The sequence below is a fragment of the Bos grunniens genome, chromosome 10 (assembly GCF_055505025.1).
Source record: "Bos grunniens cultivar Pamir isolate PY7600 chromosome 10, Bosgru_T2T1.0, whole genome shotgun sequence".
Classification (NCBI taxonomy): domain Eukaryota; kingdom Metazoa; phylum Chordata; class Mammalia; order Artiodactyla; family Bovidae; genus Bos; species Bos grunniens.
The window spans coordinates 68,529,972-68,557,277 of record NC_141174.1 but is presented as its reverse complement, the minus strand read 5'-3'; the positions used below and the strand labels follow the sequence as shown (position 1 = coordinate 68,557,277).

At 39.9% G+C, this 27,306-nt stretch overlaps 1 protein-coding gene across 20 annotated transcripts in view; it reads right to left on the bottom strand.

The window, feature by feature from the left end:
- The window catches only part of LOC147364777 (uncharacterized), a 559,335-nt gene that overhangs the window by 155,074 nt on the left and 376,955 nt on the right, over positions 1 to 27,306 (bottom strand). For 18 of the 20 annotated variants that reach the window (XR_015134978.1, XR_015134979.1, XR_015134980.1 and 15 more), the window contains one exon: positions 4,937 to 5,024. Coding sequence is in view for 1 of the 20 variants with exons in the window: in XM_086321974.1 (XP_086178100.1) it covers positions 4,937 to 5,024 (88 nt within the window). In the remaining 19 variants the exon portion in view is untranslated. Of the gene's footprint in view, positions 1 to 4,936; positions 5,025 to 12,632; positions 12,827 to 27,306 lie in introns of those variants that run through there. The other 2 variants (XR_015134973.1, XR_015134966.1) reach the window with 2 other exon arrangements.

The following is a 27,306-nucleotide window of genomic DNA, read 5'->3' as shown; positions in this document are numbered from 1 at the left end:
ATTTACGTATTTCTTAACCAGTGAACATTTTTGCTAGGTTTGTCTTTTTCATGTCACTGATGGAGTTCAGGGTTACTGTGCTCCCAGTCACATTTTCTCCATGAGCCCTGTGGCTCTTGTTGTGCAATTTTGCATAGAGCTATTGGAACACACATTCTGCACTGCAGTGGAACTAACCACAGTTAGCGTAGTTGCAGTCATTGATTATACAGTCATTGATATGAGTAGCTGAACTAAAATGAATATCTTTCTTACTTATATTTTAGTTAGAAGTTATAAATATATAATATACTGATATTTTGGTTAAGTAGCATCACAAAGACTACTTTATTGAAATCACTAGGCCCCAGTAGTATTACAAACCATATAGAAAGGTCCTTCTCAAAAGTTTTAGGACAAAATCCAGTAGATCTCTTCCACTAATAGGAAGAGCAGCTTTACCTACTCCCCTGGAGCCTTATTTCTAGTCCTGATTGGGATTCTTCTTTCTCATTTCCGAGGAATCTTTGTCTAGGTTTCATATTTCTGCCACAGTATACTCACAAACTTCCATCTACAGACATACTCATTCAAGAAATAATGTCTGGGGCTTCCCTGGTGGTTCAGTGGTAAATAATACACCCAGCAATGTAGGAGACATGGGTTCGATCCCTGATCCCAGAAGATCCCATATGCCACGGAGCATCTAGGCACATGAACCACAACTATTGAGCCAGTACTCTGAAGCCTGGGAGCCATGACTGCTGAGCCCACACACCCTAGAGCCTGTGCTCCACAACAAAAAAAGCCCCTGCAACAGGAAGCCTGCACATCACAATTAGAGAGTGGCCCCTGCTCTCCGCAACTAGAGAAAAGCCCTCACAGCAACAAAGACCCAGCATATCCAATGAATAAATAGATTAAATTATTTTAAAAATGTTAAATAAATTTCTGTGGTTTCCCCCTGGAAATCACAAATTTCCAGAATTTGTGATTTCAGAGTCTGTTGATTTCATTCAACAATACTGTACAGACCTACTATGTCCAAGGCACCAGAGATATTGAACACAAAGATGAATGAAATACTTCTTTTCACCTAGAGAAACTCAGGGCCTTCAGATTCCTGACAGAGTTATTCCCGAAAGGGTTCAGCTCACTCATATCTCTAAATTAAAAACAAAATTTTAAAAGTAATATAGCAAGAATGGCTCCTATGTCTTCCGTTTATTTTCTTGTTCCTACTAAGAAGCATTCACAGTAATAGCTACTGGCTAATACCTTTTTTTAAACTAAATAGAATGATCCCTCTGTTAATTCCTTTTCTGCTCACCATTAGGCTTCAAATACTTATTTTTTTAGCTATTTTAACTTTAATGGCAGATAATTACATTTTTTATAGAATTTTAAATAGACTGTCATATAATGAAATTCATGTTAGAATATGAACACCACGTTGAAAAAGAAAGTGTGGTTTCTGGTATAGAGGTTTCTGACCCTTCTCATATTGTTGCTCATATCTTAACAAGAGAAAATATATGAATGTATGTAGTTTCCAAGAGGATAGGAGGAGCATAAGGGTAAGAAGATTCAAATGGGGAACACCTTTCTAGTAGGGGAAGTAGGAACATCATGACAAGGTCTCTTTAAGAATGTTCCCAAGGGTGTGTGCATATGTGAGTGTATATATATATATATATATATATATATATATATGTATATATATATATAATTATCTTGTTGAGATGACGAAGATCTCATCCTGGGTAAAGGCATCTGAAAATACTCAAAGACCATGGTGGGGGACTGTGCCTTAAAATAACAGTAAGATCGTGCAGTTCTGAGTCAATTTTCAAGGTTTCACATGATTAAAGTGAGTCATCTCTACTACTACAGTCCATAGGATCGCAAAGAATCAGATACGACTAAAGCGACTTAGCATTAATCTCTACTAATCGAGCTCTTGTATGAAGTGCCTGGAATTCAAGGTTACTTTTAATATGACTTTGGATTCCATAGATGATAAATTCCACTGAATTCCTTTAGTCTCTGGTGAAATTAAGCAAGCAAATCACCACTTTTGAGTCTTCAAACTTTTATTAATCCAAAGGATGTATTTTAAAATTCTCCCATTTCCCAAAATTTCAGAGCTGGTAAGGAAAACATCTAAGAACTATTCAACCCCCTAGACTTTAATATTCTGTATACCATATTCTGCCACACATTAAATGCTAAGTGGAGGGAAGTCCAGAAACTTAAGTGAGGGGGAGCTTTGTTTTAGTTTGAGAATTTACTGGCAAGTTCCAAGGACTGGGGTAAGCTGTCAGGAAGGAGTCCTGGAAAGCAAGCTTAGTAAACAGGAAAGACAGAACTTCAGTTGGTTCTCATTTCAACTGCTTGCATGTTTCAAAGGTGACCAAGCAGAATGCCAATCCATTGGAAATACTGTACAATATACAAGGACAGAGCTAGAAATTAGGACCTACACGTTGAGTTCTGAATATAAGTAGACCTCTCTCCTTAAAGTCTACACAAACTGTGGTTGCTAGAATTAAAACAAAGTTTAACCACAGAAGAATTAATCCAGCCTTAAATTTCTGGGTTAAATTCAGAGCAAAATATGTGCAAAACAAAATTGAGATCATTCCTGAATAACCAAGTTAAACCTTTAGAGACACTGAAAGAAAAACACTGCCTCCCTCCCTTCCTCCATCCCTCTCTCTCTCTTTATCTCTCTCACACACAAACTCCTCAAAGGAACACCAAAAAATTATTTTTAAAAATACAGATTTTTAAACTAACAAAATAAGCTCTAAATATAATTGGAGTGCAGGGGCTTCCATTAATATTAAAGTAAGCAACGCACAGAATTTAAGCAAAGTTCTACTTCACTGTTCCTCCAAATGTAGTTTCGTAATCGGTCTGCAGATGTTAGTTAGTAGGAAGAAAGTGCCTAATGGATCAGAAATCTAAGCATATTTAAGTAGAAAGAATGCTTTTCCTTTAACTAAATAGTACTGGATCCCAGGAATCAAACCAAGAGAGTACATAGCAGAGGAAAAAAGGTCAAGATGACACGATTCTGTTTGTCAATTGACCAGGTGATCTCTTAGTTAAACAGTCACCCTTTGATGCTTTGCATGAAATTAACCCCAACAAAGATCCCTGAAATTCATATGCATTTATCTAAAACTCCCCTTACCCTGAAGTTTCATAAGGAAAACTATTTCATTTTCACTTAACAAACAAAACTGTGCTTTAAATTCCCACCACCCTCCATGTAGTATGCTCAAATGCAACACTCACTATCATTGCTTGTGGTGGTGGTTGAGGGGGGAGGCAGATCTCTCTCTGAATTTGGGGTCTAATGTGGCCTCCTAGTGCATTTGGAGAGCAGTCTTTGTGTGAGTTCTGGTAGCTGCCCGGCTACACTGAGAAATAAGTGATCCACACTGCTTCTGGGGCAGTACCCAGGCAGGCACTCTCTGCTCTGAGCTGGTTCCTTTGCTCTTAACATAAAACATTTAACTCCTTCTCTGAAAGGAAAGATGTGCTGGCTATAAGGAGTGGCAGAAGTCCTGGATCTAGCAAGGACTGGATTCCTAGGAATTGAAAATCAGTTGAGACAGACTGCATGAGACCATCTCCGGGAACGCATAGAAAATAAAATGCCACAAATGAAGTCAGTAGTGAATATCAAAATTGGGCATGAAGCTGCAGGACTGGTGTCATTGGCCTCAACTCAAATCCAGCTCCGGAGTCAACTAACATCTTTCAGGAAAGAAAAACTTAAACAAGAGTCAGCATAAAAAGCATCCTGGGTCTTGGATGTTCTTCTCTAACTAGAGCTCATATGAACCCTCAAAGCACTCCTATTGCTGGAAAAATATAGTTGTAGCATTCTGCTACAACCCACAGTTTGATCAAGCCACCAAGTTTGGGTCTCATTTCTTCCTCCTTTCCCCTAAGTCTGTGTCACTGAGATTACAAAATGACTTGAGGCTGAGTTGACTTATCTAGGAAGTTTTGAGAAAATGAATAATTTCTAATGGAGCATCATTGGGATTATGCTAAGGGAAGCACTGTGCAATTCAGACATTTTAACATAATCATTAGAACCATGATGATTCAGGCAGGATGCTATTCTAGAACAGTAATGGCCATCTTTTTAGAAACTACAAAAGTATTGTTGTCTTTCTCTCTCTCTTATTTCAAATTGTTACATGATTAGCCATTCCCCAATCTTCCATTAGAGAGGCAACCCATAATTACTCCCCTGGAAGGGGCAGCCACATGCCCTTCCAGGATGCCATGCTGTCCCCAGGCACAACATACAAGCATACCCATGCCTCTCTGCCATGGCAGAGAAAGTCATTTCCAGGAGAACTTTGGCTTCTTGGCCTCATTCAAGATGGATTCAAAAGAGGAAAAGAGGCAGACAAAGCAGCAGATGGGGAGTAGCTGGCTGGGTCAATTCAGTCCACAGACATCTGCACAACCATGAAATGAGTGGAGCTTTGCAGTACACTAAGGTACCCCTGGGTTGGGAAGATCGCCTGAAGAAGGGAAAGGCTACCCACTCCAGTATTCTGGCCTGGAGAATTCCATGGACTATATAGTCCATGGGGTTGCAAAGTGTTGGACACGACTGAGCAACTTTCACTTTACTTCAAGGTACCCCTGGGTGGGATGATGGCAGAGCAGAGTAGGGATGCCTATGTGGCATAGTTGGAAATCAGGGTCCACCCAACCAGGGCTGAGAGTACTATGCAAGTGCAAGAACCATAATCACTTTGTAGTAAAACCAAGTTACCAGAGTGGGGCCTAAAGACAATGGAATTTCAACCTTACTGATTTTGGTTCCTGTTCTTATATTTATGTAGCTGCTTGAAATGCTAGTTCTACTGGGTTCTGAACATTCTCTGCAAGGAAGATTCCCAAGAAATGGGCAAAGAAATACCTTAGGCACAAGAAATGATAATCGATCCTTTCTGAATATGGTGAAATCAACACATTTCCCAAGAAATCTGCATCATCAGAAGTTCTCCCTAGAGAAAAAAAAAAAAAATTAGTAGTGAATGAACACAGTAATCAACCCTAAAATATTGAAACCCTTTGAAAGAACACAGAGACACAACCTAAAATATCGCTCCATTTTCAAGTTTCTATCAATCCAAAGTAGTATTTTCATATTTTTAAAGTATAAATTGAAGTAGCACAACACCTCCTTTTTAATTCTTCTGGATTCATGGAGACATAAGTCCTGGTTGAATACCAGTTGAACATACATGCTGGGTAGCTTTTTCAGTGGTAATGGATTTCTCTCAAGCTCTCCAAACCATTCCACACCAACATTCTTGATTTATGTTGGCAAAAAGCAGCTTCTTAGACTTTTGGTTCCCCATGAACTCTGTGTCATGCAGAGCCCATGTGCCCCAGGGCATACATTCTCAGTAGCATCTCTTTGCTATCCCAAGGATAGCATGCCAGGCTCTTTTTTCCCTGGAATTTTCCAGGCAAAGATACTGGAGTGGGTTGCCATTTCTTATTCCACGGGATCTTCCCTACCCAAGGATTGAACATGAGTCTCCTGTGTCTTCTTCATTGGCAGGTAGATTCATTACCACTGAGGCACCTGGAAAGCCCCTGCCCCAGGAAGGTACAGATGCACAAATCTCAGCAGCATATGTTACTCCAAGATATCGCTAGAAAATACAAATGGGCTAGGGTGGTGAAGCAACAAACCATGAATACACATTTAAGCTGAAGCTGACAATGAAAATAACACCAAAAATCCACAGCTGATCAAGTGGAGCAGTGTGCTTTTCCTGACTGGGCAAGATCCAAGTTTTCCAGAGGAAGCACATCAGCTGTAAGCATACCCCCTTATCAGCTCCATTTTAATTGCTTCCAGATTCTTTGAGGATCTTCTAGGTAGTTATGAGTTAGGTCCCTCTTAGTCATGTTAATTATCAATACATAGCAGTGGCTAAATTTCTGCTTTTTACATTAATTGTTTTTTCTCAGATCAGATCAGTCACTCAGTTGTATCCGACTCTTTGCGACCCCATGAATCGCAGCACACCAGGCCTCCCTGTCCATCACCAACTCCCGGAGTTCATTCAGACTCACGTCCATCGAGTCAGTGATGCCATCCAGCCATCTCATCCTCTGTCGTCACCTTCTCCTCTTGCCCCCAATCCCTCCCAGCATCAGTCTTTTCCAATGAGTCAACTCTTCGCATGAGGTGGCCAAAGTACTGGAGTTTCAGCTTTAGCATCAGTCCTTCCAAAGAAATCCCAGGACTGATCTCCTTCAGAATGGACTGGTTGGATCTCCTTGCAGTCCAAGGGACTCTCAAGAGTCTTCTCCAACATCACAGTTCAAAAGCATCAATTCTTCAGCACTCAGCCTTCTTCACAGTCCAATTCCCACATCCATTCATGACCAAGGGAAAACCATAGCCTTGACTAGATGAACCTTTGTTGGCAAAGTAATGTCTCTGCTTTTGAATATGCTGTCTAGGTTGGTCATAAATTTCCTTCCAAGGAGTAAGCGTCTTTTAATTTCATGGCTGCAATCACCATCTGCAGTGATTTTGGAGCCCAGAAAAATAAAGTCTGACACTGTTTCCACTGTTTTCCCATCTATTTCCCATGAAGTGATGGGACCGGATGCCATGATCTTCGTTTTCTGAATGTTGAGCTTTAAGCCAACTTTTCCACTCTCCACTTTCACTTTTATCAAGAGGCTTTGTAGTTCCTCTTCACTTTCTGCCATAAGGGTGGTGTCATCTGAATATCTGAGGTTATTGATATTTCTCCCGGCAATCTTGATTCCAGCTTGTGTTTCTTCCAGTCCAGCGCTTCTCATGATGTACTCTGCATATAAGTTAAATAAACAGGGTGACAATATACAGCCTTGACGAACTCCTTTTCCTATTTGGAACCAGTCTGTTGTTCCATGTCCAGTTCTAACTGTTGCTTCCTGACCTGCAGACAAATTTCTCAAGAGGCAGATCAGGTGGTCTGGTATTCCCATCTCTTTCAGAATTTTCCACAGTTTATTGTGATCCACACAGTCAAAGGCTTTGGCATAGTCAATAAAGCAGAAATAGATGTTCTCCTGGAACTCTCTTGCTATTCTGATGATCCAGCAGATGTTGGCAATTTGATCTCTGATTCCTCTGCCTTTTCTAAAACCAGCTTGAACATGTGGAAGTTCACGTTCACATATTACTGAAGCCTAGCTTGGAGAATTTTGAGCATTACTTTATTAGCATGTAAGATGAGTGCAATTTTGCGGTAGTTTGAGCATTCTTTGGCATTGCCTTTCTTTGGGATTGGAATGAAAACGGACCTTTTCCAGTCCTGTGGCCACTGCTGAGTTTTCCAAATTTGCTGGCATATTGAGTGCAGCACTTTCACAGCATCATCTTTCAGGATTTGGAATAGCTCAACTGGAATTCCATCACCTCCACTAGCTTTGTTTGTAGTGATGCTTTCTAAGGCCCACTTAACTTCACATTCCAGGATGTCTAGCTCTAGGTCAGTGATCACACCATCATGATTATCTGGGTCATGAAGATCTTTTCTGTACAGTTCTTCTGTGTATTCTTGCCATTGTTTTTCATAGGGTAGTACAAATTACTCATCGCTTGACTGGAATTGCAAAGATTTCTTCCTACCACACTAACTTGGGTTGGGTCTAACAAGTGGATTTCAGAGGGACTGGCAGTCCATGGGTTGGGTCCTTGTGCATTTTGAAACAGCCTGTGTGTTATAACCATGGCACTCAACCTGAACAACCTTATTGTCCATTTGTTGTTACTGAGTCGGTCTAAGTCAGGCTTTATCTGCATCAGTGGGGAAAACTAAACAACATCCACTGGATCATCAAAAAAGCAAGAGAGTTCCAGAAAAACATCTATTTCTGCTTTATTGATTATGCCAAAGCCTTTGACTGAGTGGATCACAATAAACTGTGGAAAATTCTGAAAAAGATGGGAATACCAGACCACCTGACTTGCCTCTTGAGAAACCTATATGCAGGTCAGGAAGCAACAGTTAGAACTGGACATGGAACAACAGACTAGTTCCAAATAGGAAAAGAAGTACGTCAAGGCTATATATTGTCACCCTGCTTATTTAACTTATATGCAGAGTACATCATGAGAAATGCTGGGCTGGAAGAAGCACAAGCTGGAATCAAGATTGCCGGGAGAAATCTCAATAACCTCAGACATGCAGATGACACCAGAAAGTGTCAGAGCAGAAAGTGAAGAGCAACTAAAAAGCTTCTTGATGAAAGTGAAAGAGAAGAGTGAAAAAGTTGGCTTAAAGCTCAACATTCAGAAAATGAAGATCATGGCATCCGGTCCCATCACTTCATGGGAAATAGATGGGGAAATAGTGGAAACAGTGTCAGGCTTTATTTTTGGGGGCTCCAGAATCACTGCAGATGGTGATGGCAGCCATGAAATTAAAAGACACTTGCTCCTTGGAAGGAAAGTTATGACCAACCTAGATAGCATATTCAAAAGTAGAGACATTACTTTGCCAACAAAGGTCTATCTAGTCAAGGCTATGGTTTTTCCAGTAGTCATGAATGGATGTGAGAATTGGACTGTGAAGAAAGCTGAGCGCCGAAGAACTGATGCTTTTGAACTGTGGTGTTGGAGAAGACTCTTGAGAGTCCCTTGGACTGCAGGGAGATCCAACCAGTTAATCCTAAAGGAGATCAGTCCTGGGTGTTCTTTGGAAGGACTGATGCTAAAGCTGAAACTCCAGTACTTTGGCCACCTCATGTGAAGAGTTGACTCATTGGAAAAGACCCTGAAGCTGGGAGGGATTAGGGGCAGGAGGAGAAGGGGACAACAGAGGATGATATGGCTGGATGGCATCACCAACTCGATGGACGTGAGTTTGAGTGAACTCTGGGAGTTGGTGATGGACAGGGAGGCCTGGCATGCTGCAATTCATGGGGTTGCAAAGAGTCGGACATGACTGAGCAAATGAACTGAACTGGTCTGAACTGGTACTCCTTTCCATGGGGAAGAACATACATTATCACTACACTTCTGGACTCTATCCATCCATTCGCTCTTGCCTTGACATTGCATATAAACCACATCCTCCAATGTCAGCATTATCAGACATAAAGATGATGTTGTAGTCATTTTGCCTTACTCTTTTGTCTTTTTTCTTAACTGTGTTTGAATTTGGGCAGAAAAAAGTTTTCCCTAGCACACCCCAACATTTGGTGCATTCATTAGGAATACTGAGAAATTAAACAATAGCAAGAATGTTGGGGAATAAAATAAACATGTTAAAAGATCTTGAGGGGCACTGGGCTTTGGATTTTTATGCATGGGAGAGATGTTTTGACCTTTGTGGGTTGTGGAGGCTTTTATTGGCTCACAAGGTTGCTTTTCCCACTTGAATTTTTTAAAAGTTCTGTGACTTGGAAAAGGGGGCATAAGCTTCAGATCACATGATATTTCAATTCTAACAGATGATTGCAACTTATCCTATGATTGCTTTATATATGGCTCTTTGTTCACTTATGGATTGTGACAGCCAACAGGAAAGTTGTATGGCCCTCAGCAAAAACACAGTTCTCAGGAGAATTACCAGGACAACTGGGCTTCTCAGTGAGGTGGCTGAGGGCCTCAAGAATCAGCCAAGGCACATGTGTGGGAATGAACTCATCACGCACCAACTGCATGGGCCTTAGAGGGCCTGGACATTAGTGGGCATGGCCAACCCCATGGTGAAACCTTGGTCTTCACACATATGTGCTGATGAATCAGGCCCCCTGAGTACAATGGTGAGGACTCAAGGCCACACATTAAGTGGTCAAGCTGGGATCTGAAAGCAGGCTGGTTGTGCGCCACAATCCAAGTTTTTAACAACCTGTATTGATTTTCCTTCACTGATGCAAAAAATTTAGTGAGCTGATACAACATAAATGTATTATGCTGCAGTTCTGGAGGCCATATATCCAAAAATGGGGCCCACTGGGCTAAAATCAAGGTGTTGGCAGGGCTGCATTCTTTCTGGAGGTTCTAGGGGAAAATTCATTTCTTTACATTTTCCAGTTTCTAGAGGTCTCCTATATTCCTGGACTCATGGCCCCTTCTTCCATTCCTAAAGACAGTAGCATAGCATCTTCAAACCTCTGACTCTCACACTCTTGTCTCTTTTTTATAAGGGACCTTTTGATTATATTGGGTTCACCTAGATAATCCAGTTCAAAATTCTTCAAAATTTACATCTGCAAATTCTTTTTTTGCCTTGTAAGGTAATTTCACAGGTTCCATGGACTAGGATGTGGACATCTTTAAGGGACCATTTATTATTCTGTCTACCACGCCAGGATACATCCACATGGAAACTGCATTTTGGATCCTGGTCTTTGATGACATACTAAGCCCCACATTCTGGGAATGTCATTTTTTTTCTGGGATGATTGCTTTAGGGGTTGAGGTTTGGCCTCTCTTCTAAACGTGGTAGGTGTGGCCCACCAGTGAAAATATGTTTTTGAAACTTTTAACCAATCAAACCTATGAGCAACTTGGCATTGAACAGTATACTTTTTGCAGGGACAACACCAACCCCAGTAAGAGAAAGCTTGGGCTGCAAACACTGGCAGAGTCTCTCTCTCTGTTAAGACAGTGGAAATCTTCCATGTTCTGTGCTTAGTCGCTCAGTCATATCCAAATCTGCAACCCCATGGACTGTAGCCTGCCAGGCTCTTCTGTTCAGGGGGATTCTCCAGGCAAGAATACTAGAGTGGGTTGCCATGCCCTCCTCCAGGGGATCTTCCCAATCCAGGGATCGAATCCAGGTCTTCTGCATTGCAGGGGGATTCTTTACTGTCTCAGCCACCAGGCCCAGCACTTAAAGAGAAGAAGATTAGTTACTTTGGACTTAATTCATAAGAGCAATAGAATCTGATCTCATACTATGATTCCTTTGGGTTTTATTATCTTTGGACTTAAATTTGTAAGGGGATTAATGTCTGGGTTTTAATTTTTCTAAGAGAATTACAATGGGAGAAATTTATTCAAATTTAGGGCATCTCCACATTGTTGGTCTTTTATTAAGAGAATTTCTTTCTGAATTCTCTTTGATTTTATTGCTGAACCCCTGAGAGGTTATATTAGACAACTGCAGTAAGTAAGACAATGGGAAGAGAAAGGAAATAGGGAGAACAGTTTTGATCTTGAAGTTAATTTAATTAAGGCACTGTTATAAACCATTTCAAGTCTCCCTGAGGCAAACTTTCCTCCTGGCAGGAGCAGACCTACCCGGACCAGCCCTGCAGGATGAGCTGGTTTAAGGCCAGGCAGGATTTGGTATCTGTGGTCAAGGCTGGGGAGTAGGCTGTGGCGAGCTGTTGTAAGCTGATCCTGTGCTCCAGGACTCCATGGTCTCCTTCCCTTCATAAGTCTTGAATGGAGTCCCCAGAGCTGTGGCCGCCAGGAAACAGACCACCTTCTCTGATATCACGTTTGCTAGTTTAAAAGGTGATACTTTGGACTTCCTCTGGCCCATTCCTTTGTCTCCTTTTCAATTGGATCCAAATTTGAGTAAAACACAGGAGTATAACTTATTGGGCTCCCATGAACTTTCCAGCAGTTCCTTTTCCCCCTTTAGATTGCCGTATTCGTCTTCCAACCAATCTCTTTTTCCAGGCAACCCTTGCAGGCATTTGAGTTTGTACTCATTTGCTTAGAACAAGAGATCTTAACCATTTTGTGACATGAACCCTTTTGTCAGTCTGGAAAATCTGTGAACCCTTCTCAGAATAATGTCTTTATGCTATGCTAGGCTAAGTCACTTCGGTCGTGTCCGACTCTGTGCAACCCCATAGACGGCAGCCCACCAGGCTCCCCCGTCCCTGGGATTCTCCAGGCAAGAACACTGGAGTGGGTTGCCATTTCCTTCTCCAATGCATGAAAGTGAAAAGTGAAAGTGAAGTCACTCAGTCGTGTCCAACTCTTAGCGACCCCATGGGTTTATAGTGGTAAAGAATCTTCCTGCTATGCAGAAGACGCAGGTTGAATCCCTGGGTCGAGAAGATCCCCTGGAGTAGGAAATGGCAACCCACTCCAGTATTCTTGTCTGGGAAATCCCATGGACATAGGAGCCTGGTGGGCAGCAGTCCATGGGGTCACAAAGAGTCAGATGACTTAGGGACTAAACAACAACAAAGGCCTAACATAAAACAGAAGATTACAAAGTAAGCTAATCATACTGAGACACAGTTCTCATAAATGGCTGAGAAACACATCTGAAATATATAAATATGAATCTGTTAGTGTATTAAATAACAAGATCTAGTATTATGATACCAATGTATTGAGTAGCACAAATAACATTTCAAGATATTTCTAGCCACTATAATGAAGTGAAAGTGAAGTCATGGTCCAACTCTTTGCAACCCCATGGACTGCAGCCTCCCAGGCTCCTCCGTCCATGGGATTTTCCAGGCAAGAGTACTGGAGTGGGTTGCCATTTAAATATCTTTGACACCTACTGGTGACAAAGTGATAGGAAATGATAATTCTGATGTGGTATGTTGTCCACATTCAAAAATGAAAGAAATGCAAAATCGCAGTAAAAAGTTAGAGAAAATAAACATGCAATCTTTTTTTCTTTTCAAGTTTATTAACGCTCTCCGTGGAAACCCAAGTTACAAATCCTGGGCTTAGAGTGACTTCCTATTGCTTATTTGCTATATAAAAATCCCAGTAATCTACTTTCCCCAAAGGTCCTCTACCAGATCTCACTGTAGTTCTTCATACTTCATCCTGCATCACTTAGCCAGGTTGATCTGCTTTTATCTGAAACAAATCAGATTTTTAACACTACTACACAAAATACTCAGATTTGCCCACATCCATTTCATTCCTTCAAGTGATCACATCAAGTCCTGAGCCTTTCCACTATGCATTAAATTATACATGTTTCTTTAACAGTCTTGTCTCCATGCATAGGAAAATGCCATAGCATCTCATCTCATTAAAAAGATCTGAATATTCACTGAGTTTTCATAGAATTGCAAACTCAATGAGAACAGAAAATTTTCCTGACTTATTTATCATTGTACCCACAATTTGGGACATATAGAAGAACATCAACCAACATTTATGGAATAAAAAAGCCAATCCATTATGCAATAATAAACTCAGATTTCTTAGTGAAGCAAATACATAACAGGATATAGGATCTTGGGCTTCCCTCATAGCTCAGTTGGTAAAGAATCTGACTGCAATGCAAGAGACCCTGGTTTGATCCCTGGGTCGGGAAGATCTGCTGGAGAAGGGATAGGCTACCCACTACCGTATTCTGGCCTGGAGAATTCCAAGGACTAGATAGTTGATGGGGTCGGAAAGAGTCGGACATGACTGCGCGACTTTCACTTTCACTTTCAAGAGGATATTTCTGATGATGAAACTGGCTTTAATTCTTGGAATCTCTATTTCTTTATTATTAGAAAATACAAAACCTTCTCTTTGCAAATGCTGCCCATGTACACAGGGGATGAACAAGTACCTTAGTTTTCCTTAGAAAAGATGTAGTAAGTGTGTATCAATTTTCTCATTGCCTTTAATGATGATAAATCTAAGTTTTCTATTTTGAGAACTGCTCCAGAGAGAGTCTTCATAACTACCTCCTGTTAGGATGTTCTGGGTGCTTTAATAAGTATATTTGCTCAATAAATCATGTTAACCTTTGCTCCTTTCATATTATTAAAAGCTCAGTACTCCACTATTTTTTCCTGAAATACATGAATAATTTTTTAAAACATGAAAAATATCAGTTAAATTTTATCTTAGGTTTCAAAAATATGTACAGATGAAGCAGTTGTTTCTCAGTAGTCATTGTTTTGATTGTGGGTTGGCACAAATGGATTTGTTTTCTGAGTGGTGGTAAAATAAAACATTACTATGTCATAATTTGTTTTTAAGAGCTTTAATTGTTTTCCATACTGAAGATTGAGTTCTATCAGTGGGTTGGGGTTGTGAAATCATTTTAGTGAGTCACAAACATTATTTCTGAGGGTAAAATAGAATAAAGTAGAAAATATCAGAATACATTACATATAGTAAGTAATGTTTGATGAGCGGTGTATGTGTGTGTGTGTGTGTGTGTGTTTATTAAGGGGTAACATAAATGTATTTCTTATTATGCGTCATGGTCAAAACATTTTAAAAAACATTAATTATGATCATTTTATTGAGTCTACAGATTAAGAAAAAAACTGGATATAACCCTGCCTAAGGTCACAGAGTTTTGGACAATTTAAGCAACACTGTATCTCTGGTCTCCAATTCCAATCCAGTGCTCTCTCAAAAAGAAAAAGAACTTCATTTTTGTTTATTTAGATTTTTTGCTTTCTTCTCTTTTCTCCACAATGAACCAACTATGGAGCCAGAATTTTTATCAGAGTTCTTATCACCACAAGAACTTTTGCTTTACTGTTTGTGTTTCTTAATCCAGGAATCTTCAGCTAGCTGGATTTTACTGTGGGCAATAAAGCACTGTATGGAATGGATTTGTAAAAGTGTTCTTGAAAATTTCTGTATCACAGAGATATAGGAATTAAATGGCATATAAAGAAAGCTGAGGGCCAAATATTTGATGCTTTTGAACTGTGGTGTTGGAGAAGACTCTAGAGAGTCCCTTGGACTGCAAGGAGATCCAACCAGTCCATCCTAAAGGAGATCAGTCCTGGGTGTTCATTGGAAGGACTGATGCTGAGGCTGAAACTCCAATACTTTGGCCACATGATGTAAAGAACTGACTCATTGGAAAAGACCCTGAAGCTGGGAGGGATTAGGGGCAGGAGGAGAAGGGGACAACAGAGGATGAGATGGTTGGATGGCATCACCAACTCAATAGACATGAGTTTGAGTAAACTCTGGGAGTTGGTGATGGACAGGGAGGCCTGGAGTGCTGTAGTCCACGGGGTCGCAAAGAGTCAGATACGACTGAGCGACTGAACTGAACCCATAAAAACTGCCACAACAATGACTGGCCTCCTAGAAACACTCCATATATATTCAAAGCTAAATTCCTATAAGTTTGTCCTTCATGGATATTTAATAGGACAGCCAATAGCTTAAGAGCATAAAATTATTTTGAAAATTACAATATCCTTTATTCATCAAATGTGACCAGATGAGCAAAACGACTCTACTGCAACAAATGCTATTAGGCTAATATTGTATTTAATGCAATCAAGCCTATGCATGTGGCAATACACATAACTATACTTATTATTTAATGGTGTACTTAATTATATAAAAATAGTAATATTAAATATCTAGTGGAGAAAAACTTTTGGAAATAAAGACTATAGAATGATTGTTATGCCATATACTACAGAAATCTGTGGCATCATTTTCCCTGATTTTTTAAAAATAATTACTATTTAAAGCTGTCTCACTCTGTGCTAATTAAGAGACTGAGGAACAAACTAGATATATAACTAGTGTATTATTTGTCCGAGTCCAAATTCTTGATTAATTTTTAAAATATTTTAAAATTAAACATTGACTTTCAATGTTATTTTCTAGAAGGACACATTTATGAGTTAACTGTGATTTTTAAAGGAAAGAATTAAGAATTTCTACATCAGATTCAATACCATCCTCACCTATCTACTCAACTGTGTTAAGGTAAGAAAGCAGGTGACCATCTAAGAAAATGCTTTTTTCCCTTTAAAAAAAAATGCTATATGTGATACTTTAAAACTTTGTATTGCAGCCTGTTTTTAATGTTTCATAACTGTTACTATGAATAACATATTTCATATTACATTTATAGACTTAATAAAATAACACATTTTATTAAGTCTAATAACATTTCCTTTTTAAACTCTATATTAGAATCTATATTAGATTCTCTCTGGGCTTTCCAGGTGGTGTTAGTGGTAAAGAACTTGCCTGTTAATGCAGGAGACTTAAGAGACGTGGGTTTGATCCCTAGGTCAGGAAGATCTCCTGGAGGAGAGCACAGCAACCCACTCCAGTATTCTTGCCTGAAGAATCACCATGGACAGAGGAGTCTGGCAGTCTGAAGCCCATATGGTCACAAAGAATGGGACACGACTGAAGTGACTTGGCTCACACACACATAGATTCTTTTGTTAATAAACTTTTGTGTAAAGTACCTATTTGGTTGCTCTGAAAACAGATAAAAGATAGCTTTGTAGCTTTTAATGTGTGGATGTAGAGTGAAGAGTGGAAAAGGGTTATAGATCCACATGTCAGCAACATGATGGCACTGGAAGATGGTCTCAAGGGGAAACTGGAAAATCAAAATAAGAATTTGAATCTTACATTCAGTTTTAGTATCTAAGGTATAAATATTAACCAAGAACTTAAGAAGGAGCTGGGCAAAATAAAAATGGCCTCTGTCCATAAGAGATCCATGAATCTAAGGAGGACCTGTGTAGAATCTAAGGAGGATCTCTCTGCATCAGCCCTGTGTGTTGAGATCATATTTTGTTGCAAGTCACTGGCCATCTCAGAACAAAGAGGAAGAATCAGCATCTCAAGATGGTATTTTCACAATAGCTGAAAAGCTCATTTTCTCCTTGAGTTCAGAGATGATCTCTAGCTCTATTCTTTGACAAGCAGCAGACTGTGGAAATAGGGCAGTGTTTTTCCAGAGATAAACAAGGTTAATGGATATTCCATGATGGAAAGTTGCCGGTTCTAGATGCTGCCAGCCAGCTCGCATTCAAAGGAACTTACAGAAAGGTTGTCTGGCTTTCACTCTCGCTTCACCCCAAGGCATTAGATTACCCAACGCAGGCAATAAACATACCTCTTCCTTGCTTTCCTGACTGTGTAAACTCTTTAATGGGGAACCCTGAATGAGAGACCAGCTCCTACCACCACCTAAAGTCCAGGCAGCAAGGTCCTACTGGGTCATATGCTATAATTCAGTCAGGAGCATCAGGTCCCAACATGCTAAACTCAAGTAGAAATGACAGAAATAGGCAAGCCCCTCCCCTTTTTTACACTGTTCAAAAATAACAATAGTTATAGCCAAGATACATGAGTCTCCATTTAAAAAAAAAAAAAATTGATGAAGCACTTAAATCTATTATTGCTAAAGAAGAAGCATCCAACAAGTTGCAACTAATTTATACCCTCAGAATGAATTATGGACCCAGACTACCACACTTCATCAGCCAGAGGGTTAATGAGAGACCCTCAGGGTGATTTTGCTCAATGCTTAAAAAACAAACAAAGCAGTTGAGCCTTTTATAAAAACTTAAGTCTACCTATCCAAATAAATCAGATCTCTGATAAGAAAACTCAAATTTCAAGCCACCTTCAAATCACAGCCGTGAATGTAAACAGGAGAAAAAGAAACATCCTGATTACGCTAAGTCTTCCTTAAGAGCTACCTCTTGCTGGTAATCCCCAGATTGCATAAATCATGTAACTATGAATTAAAATTGCCCTAAAAGTCCAAGGAAGATTTGAGGATAAACAAAAATTCCAATCAATCTTGCTCATTGTGGCTATTTTAGTAGTCTTGAGGAAGTACTCACTAACTCTTTGTGATGAATGAATGAATGACCTTCTGCTGGTAGGTACTGAAACGGATCTGTATGTGACTGCATGAACTGAATATTCATTTTGCAGATGGGCAAACTTTCGGCAGGCTTATTTGTTCCAGTTCTTTGCAAGGCATAAACGACTAACAGGCCAGTACAAAGGTGCAATCCAAATTTAACCCCAAGGTGATTTTGTTTTGCTTTGTTTATATTTCTTTTTTATCTTTCTTGTAATTTAACTAAGGAGAAGACAATTTGCATGTTTTGCAATTACTCAGGTCTGAAGAGTAAACAGAAAAAAACCTTCTCATTAGCAGACACAAACCCAAATAGCTTGGGACTTGACCATGCTTGTTTTTGAACGGCCACACAATTTCAATTTGAGGAAGAACAAAAATTGATGCCATGTTTAGTATGACACTGAGGGCCAGTCTTTATATCATAGGTAATGATGTTACCTCTTCTTTTATTCAATAGTTATTGAATACTGTATTAGTCCCAATAAGGTAGGTTAAACTACAGTAACAAATAAGTCAACAAATCGCAATGCCTTATCCCAACAGAAGTATGTATCTCAATCACACAATGGGTTCTGCAATTCCAGAGATCAACCAGGGCAACTTTTACCCTCTGATAACATGGTGCTGCTGCTAAGTCGCTTCAGTCGTATCCAACTCTGTGCGACCCCATAGATGGCAACCCACCAGGCTCTCCCATCCCTGGGATTCTCCAGGCAAGAACACTGGAGTGGGTTTCCATTTCCTTCTCCAAAGCATGAAAGTGAAAAGTGAAAGTGAAGTTGTTCAGTCATGTCTGACTCTTAGCGACCCCATGGACTGCAGCCTACCAGGCTCCTCCATCCATGGGATTTTCCAGGAGTAGGGTGCCATTGCCTTCTCCACTGAAAACATGGTCAGATCAGACCAGTTGCTCAGTCGTGTCTGACTCTTTGCGACCCCATGAATCGCAGCACGCCAGGACTCCCTGTCCATCACTAACTCCTGGAGTTCACTCAGACTCATGTCCATCGAGTCAGTGATGCTATCCAGCCATCTCATCCTCTGTCGTCCCCTTCTCCTCCTGCCCCCAATCCCTTTCAGCATCAAAGTCTTTTCAAATGAGTCAATCCTTCTCATGAGGTGGCCAAAGTACTGGAGTTTCAGCTTTAGCATCAGTCCTTCCAAAGAAATCCCAGGGCTGATCTCCTTCAGAATGGACTGGTTGGATCTCCTTGCAGTCCAAGGGACTCTCAAGAGTCTTCTCCAACACCACAGTTCAAAAGCATCAATTCTTCTGCACTCAGCCTTCTTCACAGTCCAACTCTCACATCCATTCATGACCACAGGAAAAACCATAGCTCTGACTAGATGAACCTTTATTGGCAAAGTAACGTCTCTGCTTTTGAATATGCTATCTAGGTTGGTCATATCTTTCCTTCCAAGGAGTAAGCGTCTTTTAATTTCATGGCTGCAATCACCATCTGCAGTGATTTTGGAGCCCCCCAAAATAAAGTCTGACACTGTTTCCACTGTTTCCCCATCTAATTTCCATGAAGTGATGGGACCAGATGCCATGATCTTAGTTTTCTGAATGTTGAGTTTTAAGGCAACTTTTTCAGTCTCCTCTTTCACTTTCATCAAGAGGCTTTTTAGTTCCTCTTCACTTTCTGCCATAAGGGTGGTGTCATCTGCATACCTGAGGTTATTGAGATTTCTCCCAGCAATCTTAATTCCAGCTTGTGCTTCTTCAAGCCCATCGTTTCTCATGATGTACTCTGCATATAAATTAAATAAACAGGGTGACAATATACAGCCTTGACGTACTCCTTTTCCTATTTGGAACTAGTCTGTTGCTCCATGTCTAGTTCTAACTGTTGCTTCCTGACCTGCATACAAATTTCTCAAGAGGCAGATCAGGTGGTCTGGTATGCCCATCTCTTTCAGAATTTTCCACAGTTTATTGTGATCCACACAGTCAAAGGCTTTGGCATAGTCAATAAAGCAGAAATAGATGTTTTTCTGGAACTCTCTTGCTTTTTCCATGATCCAGCAGATGTTGGCAAGTTGATCTCTGGTTCCTCTGCCTTTTCTAAAACCAGCTTGAACATCAGGAAGTTCGCGGTATAGGTTAGTACAATTATTACCATTTTCCCCAAAAAGGAAAGTAAGACTGCAGTATCAATAATGCTATTGCTAACTGGACCAGTTTCCAAATAGATTCCAACCTGTGTTACCGAACAGCAGTAGTTGAAAAAGATAAGCAAGGTATCCCACTACCCTCTGAGCAACAATATTTACTGTTTTTATCCTGTCTTACAATAAAGCTGTGAGATACCTGCAGTGTGAACCATGGTGAGTACATATTGATTGATGAGAGCCTGAATTTTTAGACTCTGGATCTAAAACTGAAAAATCCTCTACCTAGAACAACCTCCATTACTCTGATCCTTTTTCCTCTCTTGGTGTGAGCTCAGATATTACCCCCTCTAGGAAGCTTTATCATGCTTACCACAACAACAAGCCCTTCTTATGTTCTCCTGCCCTCTGAGCTTCCCTATAGAAACACTTAATGAGACATATTAACCTACTGATGTGCCTGCTATTCACACTCAAATCTGAGCACCAAGAGGAAAAGGTCCACTGTCCCAAATTCATCACTACCACTGCAGTGCTGAAACAGCTGCTGTGGAGTAGGTACTGAATATATTTTGAGGTCAGAAAGTATTATTATACCAGAAATGAAAGAGTATGGAAAGATTAAGATGGAAGCTACGAGTTGAGATTCCATGAGATGATGAACCCTTAAGTGAGGCTGTTAACAGTTGAAGTAGAGGAGAACGTATGTCATAGAAACCAGAGATAGAGAAATTTCAAGATCAAGCACCATGAATATAAATGTCAAAGTCATTGAGAGTCGTGGTTATAGGATTTCTCCTATAAGTACAGCAGCTCAGTCATATATAAGGGTCTGATGACCTATTGAGCCTTTTTAGAAAATCCTTGCGAGAAAATTCCCCAAACTACCCAGTCCTGTATTCAACAATGATATTCTTTTTTAACGGAAGTTCAAAGACCAGAATGGCCCTCTTAGAGACAGAGATACAAGCCTAAAACAAGATTTCTCTGGACTAAATGTCAAAGTTTCATGTAATAGACCTTGGCCTACCATTCATAGAAGATATACTCCTAAATCTGGAATTCTGCAGTTCAGTTGAGGGTGAAGGACAATTCAGACCAGCTTCTCAATAGATGCTAATCACGAGTTGTAGCGGTATTATTCCACTCCTCACACCAACAACTCTGCTTCATTGTAAAAGGAAAGCTCACTTCTATCCCTCCAATCCTGTTCCTCTAGCATCTCATATCTTTCTAGTCTTTCAGTTCCACCATCAGTTCAGTTACACAGTCATGTCTGGCTCTTTGTGACCCCATGGACTGCAGACACCAGGCTTACCTGTCCCTCACCATCAGCTTACTCAAACTCATATCCATTGAGTCGGTCATGCCATCCAATCATCTCATCCTCTGTCGTCCCCTTCTCCTCCTGCCTTCAATCTTTCCCAGCATCAGGGTCTTTTTCAATGAGTCAGTTCTTCGCATAGGGTGGCCAAAGTATTGGAGTTTCAGCTTCAGCATCAGTCCTTCCAGTGAACATTCAGGACTGATTTACTTTAGGATTGACTGGTTGGATCTCCTTACTTCAGTCAATTCCAATCATCACTCCACATACAAGGCAACACTGTAAACCACTGACCCTGTCTCTAGAATCATTTCAAATCAAAGAAGTAAGTTTTAGGGTATATTCCATTCAACCCCAAACAATGAAAACTAATGTAAACTAAAAATGCACATAACAGGATTTGAAATAATATATGAATAACTTCCTATTAAAGTAATTTGGTTCTTTGGCTCTTAAATATGATAAGAGAAGATAAAAAGCCAAATATGAGATAAAAACTAATAGAGAATTTAAAAACCCCATCAAATCCAAGAGAAAGCTTTGGCATATTTGGTATTAAAGATGATAATTCTTTTCAGAAATCTAATCCAAGGGTCACAAGCAGTCTAAGAGATTGTGCAATGTTCCAGGTTGCTAGATACTTCTGGTATAGGAGACCCAATTAGGAAAAAGGAAGGGTCACATGAAGAAGGAAAAGTGAGCATAACAACATTCTACATTGAGAATGGACTCTGGATAGATGCATTATGTAATGATGAAAGCTGTTCTAATAAGCAGTATAAAAGTGTACTTACATTCTTGTTGGTTATTCCTTTTCTTAGGAAAAATGACTATAGGGATAAAGTGATATATAAGGGTACATACATACTCAGTCACTCAGTCGTGTTAGACTCTTTGCAGTTCCATGGACTGTGACTCACCAGGATCCTCTGTCCATGGGATTTTTCAGGCAAGGATACTGGAGTGGGTTGCCATTTCCTACTCCAAGGGGTCTTCCTGACCCAGGGATTGACCCACATCTCCTGCACTGGTAGGAAGATTCTTTACCACTGAGCCACCTAGGAAGTCCCAAACTGATGTAGACCATTTTACAAAAGAACAAAGTTGTATATTCCGTTAATAGTTATGCCACAAACAGCAAATACATGTGGCTATTCATACTCATTGAGCAACCAGATCTATAAGCTATGGTGTTTAAGTCATGGTGGAATGAATTTTTACCTACCTGGTCCATACTGTGTAGGTAGCATAAAAATATACCACTCAAGCTATTTTTATGGACAGATGTTCTGAATGGGGCTAATCATGAAGGTGGTGTGCTGATATGACAATCAACACTGATAAACAGATTCCGTTTAAGATACAGTATGAAGACAAAATTAATTATGATTTGTCAAGAAGAACAAAGACTGTTCTCTTCCAGAATTCCTGTGTTCAATATGACAGTGGTTACAAAATTGTTCCTCATATGAGGTAATGTTTTCCTAAGGATATTTAACAATATTTAGCCATCAATTAATTGGCATTGCATCAAAAGAAACACCTGTGTTCCTGCTACTCTGGTGTGGTTTCTTAATCGCATTGACAGGAAGTTAGCAAAGCATGTGATGTAGAAACAAAATTAGCAAAGCTCTGCTGTATGTGACACTGTTTAGTGGGATCTATGATGAATCCCAATTTGCTTACATTTTTGATGAAACTAAAAGAGCAAAATAAATCCATTATCCTCAACGGGGAACAGGTAGAAGCTAGAATATATCACTTGAAGAGAGAAAAAACTTAACTCAAAAAAAAGGATATCATTCAATGAGAGAGTAAGAACAACTTTTAAGGTGAGTCAGTGTCTGAGACACAGCAAGAAAAGTTCTTTTGAGGAGAGTAATAATCCATATAATCATAGAGATTTCTGTGATTGAAGGAGGAAGGAATAAAGAACCATCTGGAAGCTGTTGCCTGTAATGGGAACAGAAATCCCAAAGCTTAGGCACATCAGAAGACATACCCGATTTCCTTCCTTTTTAATCTGTTGTTTGTTTCTAACTCTCTTTACAGCAAGTTTGGTTCTTATCATCTTTGAGGTCCATAGCGCCTATCATAATTTATATATCCTAAGAATTAACCTGACATGTCAGTACTTTTAATGAATTCTACTATCAAGGTAATTCTTTATTCTGTGTATATAAATTTATTCGGATCCAAGTGTTGAAAGTCACATTCATCATTTACTCATTCATTTATAATGGGTACTTACTAAGCATTTGCCATATACTATAAGCCCTATGAGGCAATAAGTAGATGTTAAAGTCAAGATTTTCACTTTGTAAGAACTTATAAATGAAAATAGTTTCCCTATTAGTAGAGAAGTACTATTTCAGCATTGATAACCTAATTAACCAGAGAAGGCAATGGCACCCCACTCCAGTAGTCTTGCCTCGAAAATCCCACGGATGGAGGAACCTAGAAGGCTGCAGTCCATGGGATCGCTGAGGGTCGGACATGACTGAGCAACTTCACTTTCATGCATTGGAGAAGGAAATGGCAACCCACTCCAGTGTTCTTGCCTGAAGAATCCCAGGGATGGGGGAGCCTGGTGGGCTGCCGTCTATGGGGTCGCACAGAGTCGGACACGACTGAAGCGACTTAGCAGCAGCAGCAATCTAATTAAATCTCAATCCAATTTAATCAGTACTTAATTGGTTGCTTTCCATTAATAGGGTGTGAGGGAATGATTTTTGGAGGCTGGTGAAATGAGTTCTACCTACACAGCTTGGCAAGAAAACACAAAACAGTATTGATTACCCTCTGTTCTTAGCCGACATGCACCTATCTGAAAGGCCCCATACAATGGTCATGTTTTTGTATAAATGGACAACTGCCCTGTGAGGTATAATGTGGGAAAGAGAGATGAACAGAAGAAGGGAGAATGCATGGCCACAGATTGCCTGAAGTCACTATCCTATGGCCTGCTGTTTCATTGCTCTTGAAGATGCACCACTGAGAGAAAAGGCCAGCTATTCAAGGTGAAATAACACCACTTCTTAAATATGAAGATAACTTTGGGCTGCTCACAGATAACACCATTAACTAGATGAAACTATGCTTATAGTTCTCAAGGGAGAGGAACGCAGAAGATAGTGCAGACCCTTGACTAGAGATTTAAAGGGTTAAGTGGAGCAAGAAATGTGTACAGGCTTAGCTTATGAGCTGGATGTAAAGAATGCAGCTGACAAACACGTGATATCCTTGAGGCACCAGGACAACTTTATCCTGAGAGGTCAAATCAATCAGAACCTGTCTGTGAGCTGATCCCCCAGCCAGTGACTCAGCAGTCCTGACACTCCCTGTGAGGTCAGCTACCCTCTGGGGAAGAGGAGATCTCTTCAGGCACATCAGAATGACTCTGTCTCAAATAACTTTCACCTGCCTTTATAGCTGAGATTCCAGAGACCTGACGGTGAGTTTCTAGGAAAGAGGCTAGAAGCTGTTAGAATCTCAAGGGCGATCCAGCTAAGCCTCTCCTCAGACTCTGGAGTTTGATTCAGTATTACCTGAGCCTCAGTGCTTCCCCAGAGATCACTATTTAACCACTCAAGGAGTTTACTGCTGTTTTTCCGAGATGGGGACTTCATCTGCTTTGCTGTGCAGAATCTCTATTAGCTGACTGGTTTCTCTATGCTGTTCAGCTTTCCAAGTTTTGGGGCCTCAGGATGAGAAACTGGATTGTGTCTTTCTGTATCAAGATGGTGTCTTATGTATAATGTGTTGTTTGACACTCCTCTGAGAGCACTGACTTGCTTTGGAAATATCAAGTGACTATGCTTCAGTCTCTATCATTTGTTACTCATTACTGCCACTACAGACTTTTCTGGGGGCTCAGATGGTGAAGAATAGCCTGCAATGTGGGAGACCCAGGTTCGACCCCTGGGCTGGGAAGATCCCCTGGAGGAGGGCATGGCAACCCACTCCAGAATTCTTGCCTGGAGAATTCCCATGGACAGAGAAGCCTGGTGGGCTACAGTCCATAGGGTCACAGAGAGTCAGAAACGACTAAGTAACTAAGCATAAGCACGGCCACTAGATTCGGAAGAAACTACTTAAACTTCATGTTCATTACCTGTCAAATAGGGGTCATAATATCTAACCAATTTATACAATTATTTTGAGAATTCAATGAGATGAACCATTTGAAAAGTGCTATTAGAAATAGTATCATTCTAGACAAATACTCATTCTTACCATTGTAACGCTTCTTCTGCGTGTACCTACTGTTTTTATTTAGCTCTACCACATTCTGCTTTGTATTGAAGCAACTTTCAAATTTCTCTTTTCCCTTTGAGGCAGCAAGTTAGCTAAAGGAACTTGCATCTTTATGTCCCGCCGAGGACCAGCCTAGAGTTTTGCATGGTCAATGAATACTGGGCAAAGATCCATCATATGGAAGGTATATCCCTGTGGCACACAATTTGTAGCTCTGATGGTTGTTTTCATTGCTCAGATTTTTAAAAACACACTTCAGGGGAAAATATCTTACTTATTTCCTCTTCAAATAATAACTCCAGGTAGTATTCAGGAAACTCCCAGGCATAAAACTGCTTCTAGAATGTTATGAATGTCATTTTTAATAGCAATTTCCTATTAGGTGATGGAGACTGAGAGTACAAACTTCCAGTTACAAAATAAATGAGTCACAGGCATGAAATGTGCAGCATGGGAAATATAGTTCATAACTTAATATCTTTGCCTAGTGACAGATGACAACTAGATTTGTCATGATGACCCTTTTGAAATGTATAGAAATATCAAATCCCTGTGATATATATCAGGAACTAACATAGCATTATAAGTCCATTATACTTCAAAAACAAATGAATAAACAAGCTCATATAAAAAGAGATCATATTTGTGATTACCAGAGGTGAGAAGTAGAAAGAGGGGTAACTGGATAAAGGTGTTCAAAATATAATTTCCAATTACAAGATAAATAAGTACTAGGAATGCAGTGTACAACATGATGAATTTAACACTGCTGTATGTTATATACAGCAGTTACAGATCACAAGGAAAAAATGTTTTCTCTATTCCTTTAACTTCTTATCTACATGACATAATGGGTGATCACTAAACATATTGCTTTCAATTATTTCAAGATGTATATGGGTCAAATCATTATTCTGCATTCCTTAAATGGTATAGTATTATAGGTCAATTATATTTCAATAAGATTGGAAAAAAATAGCAATTGCTATAGAGAAGAATGCCTACGCCCACAAGAGCACTCTTTATCCTTTTAACATGCACTATTTCCCCCACATCCCAAGTATCTGAGTTTTTTCCTTATTCACTTTTCCCAAAGGCCCAGGGATGATTGTTGTTTTCTACAGTTGCCACCTCCGTTAACCTATAGATATCTCTGAAGACTCTACACATGAACATCACCAGATGGTCAACACCGAAATCAGATTGATTATATTCTTTGCAGCCAAAGATGGAGAAGCTCTATACAGTCAGCAAAAACAAGACCAGGAGCTGACTGTGGCTCAGATCATGAACTCCTGATTACCAAATTCAGACCTAAATTGAAGGAAGTAGGGAAAACCACTAGACCATTCAGGTATGACCTAAATCAAATCCCTTATGATTATACAGTGGAAGTGAGAAATAGATTTAAGGGCCTAAATCTGATAGATAGAGTGCCTGATGAACTATGGAATGAGATTCGTGACGTTGTATAGGAGACAGGGATCAAGATAATCCCCATGGAAAAGAAATGCAAAAAAGCAAAATGGCTGTCTGGGGAGGCCTTACAAATAGCTATGAAAAGAAGAGAAGCGAAAAGCAAAGGAGAAAAGGAAAGATATAAGCATCTTCGATGCACGATACTGGATGCTTGGGGCTGGTGCACTGGGATGACCCAGAGGGATGGTATGGGGAGGGAGGAGGGAGGAGGGTTCAGGATGGGGAACACATGTATACACGTGGCAGATTCATTTCGATATTTGGCAAAACTAATACAATATTGTAAAGTTTAAAAATAAAATAAAATTAAAAAAATAAAGAATTAAAATCCCCCCCCAAAAAAACACTTAAAAAAAAAAGAAAAAAAAAAAAAAAAGATATAAGCATCTGAATGCAGCATTCCAAAGAATAGCAAGAAGAGATAAGAAAGCCTTCCTCAATGATCAATGCAAAGAAATAGAGGAAAACAACAGAATGGGAAAGACTAGAGATCTCTTCAAGAAAATTAGAGATACCAAGGGAACATTTCATGCAAAGATGGGCTCGATA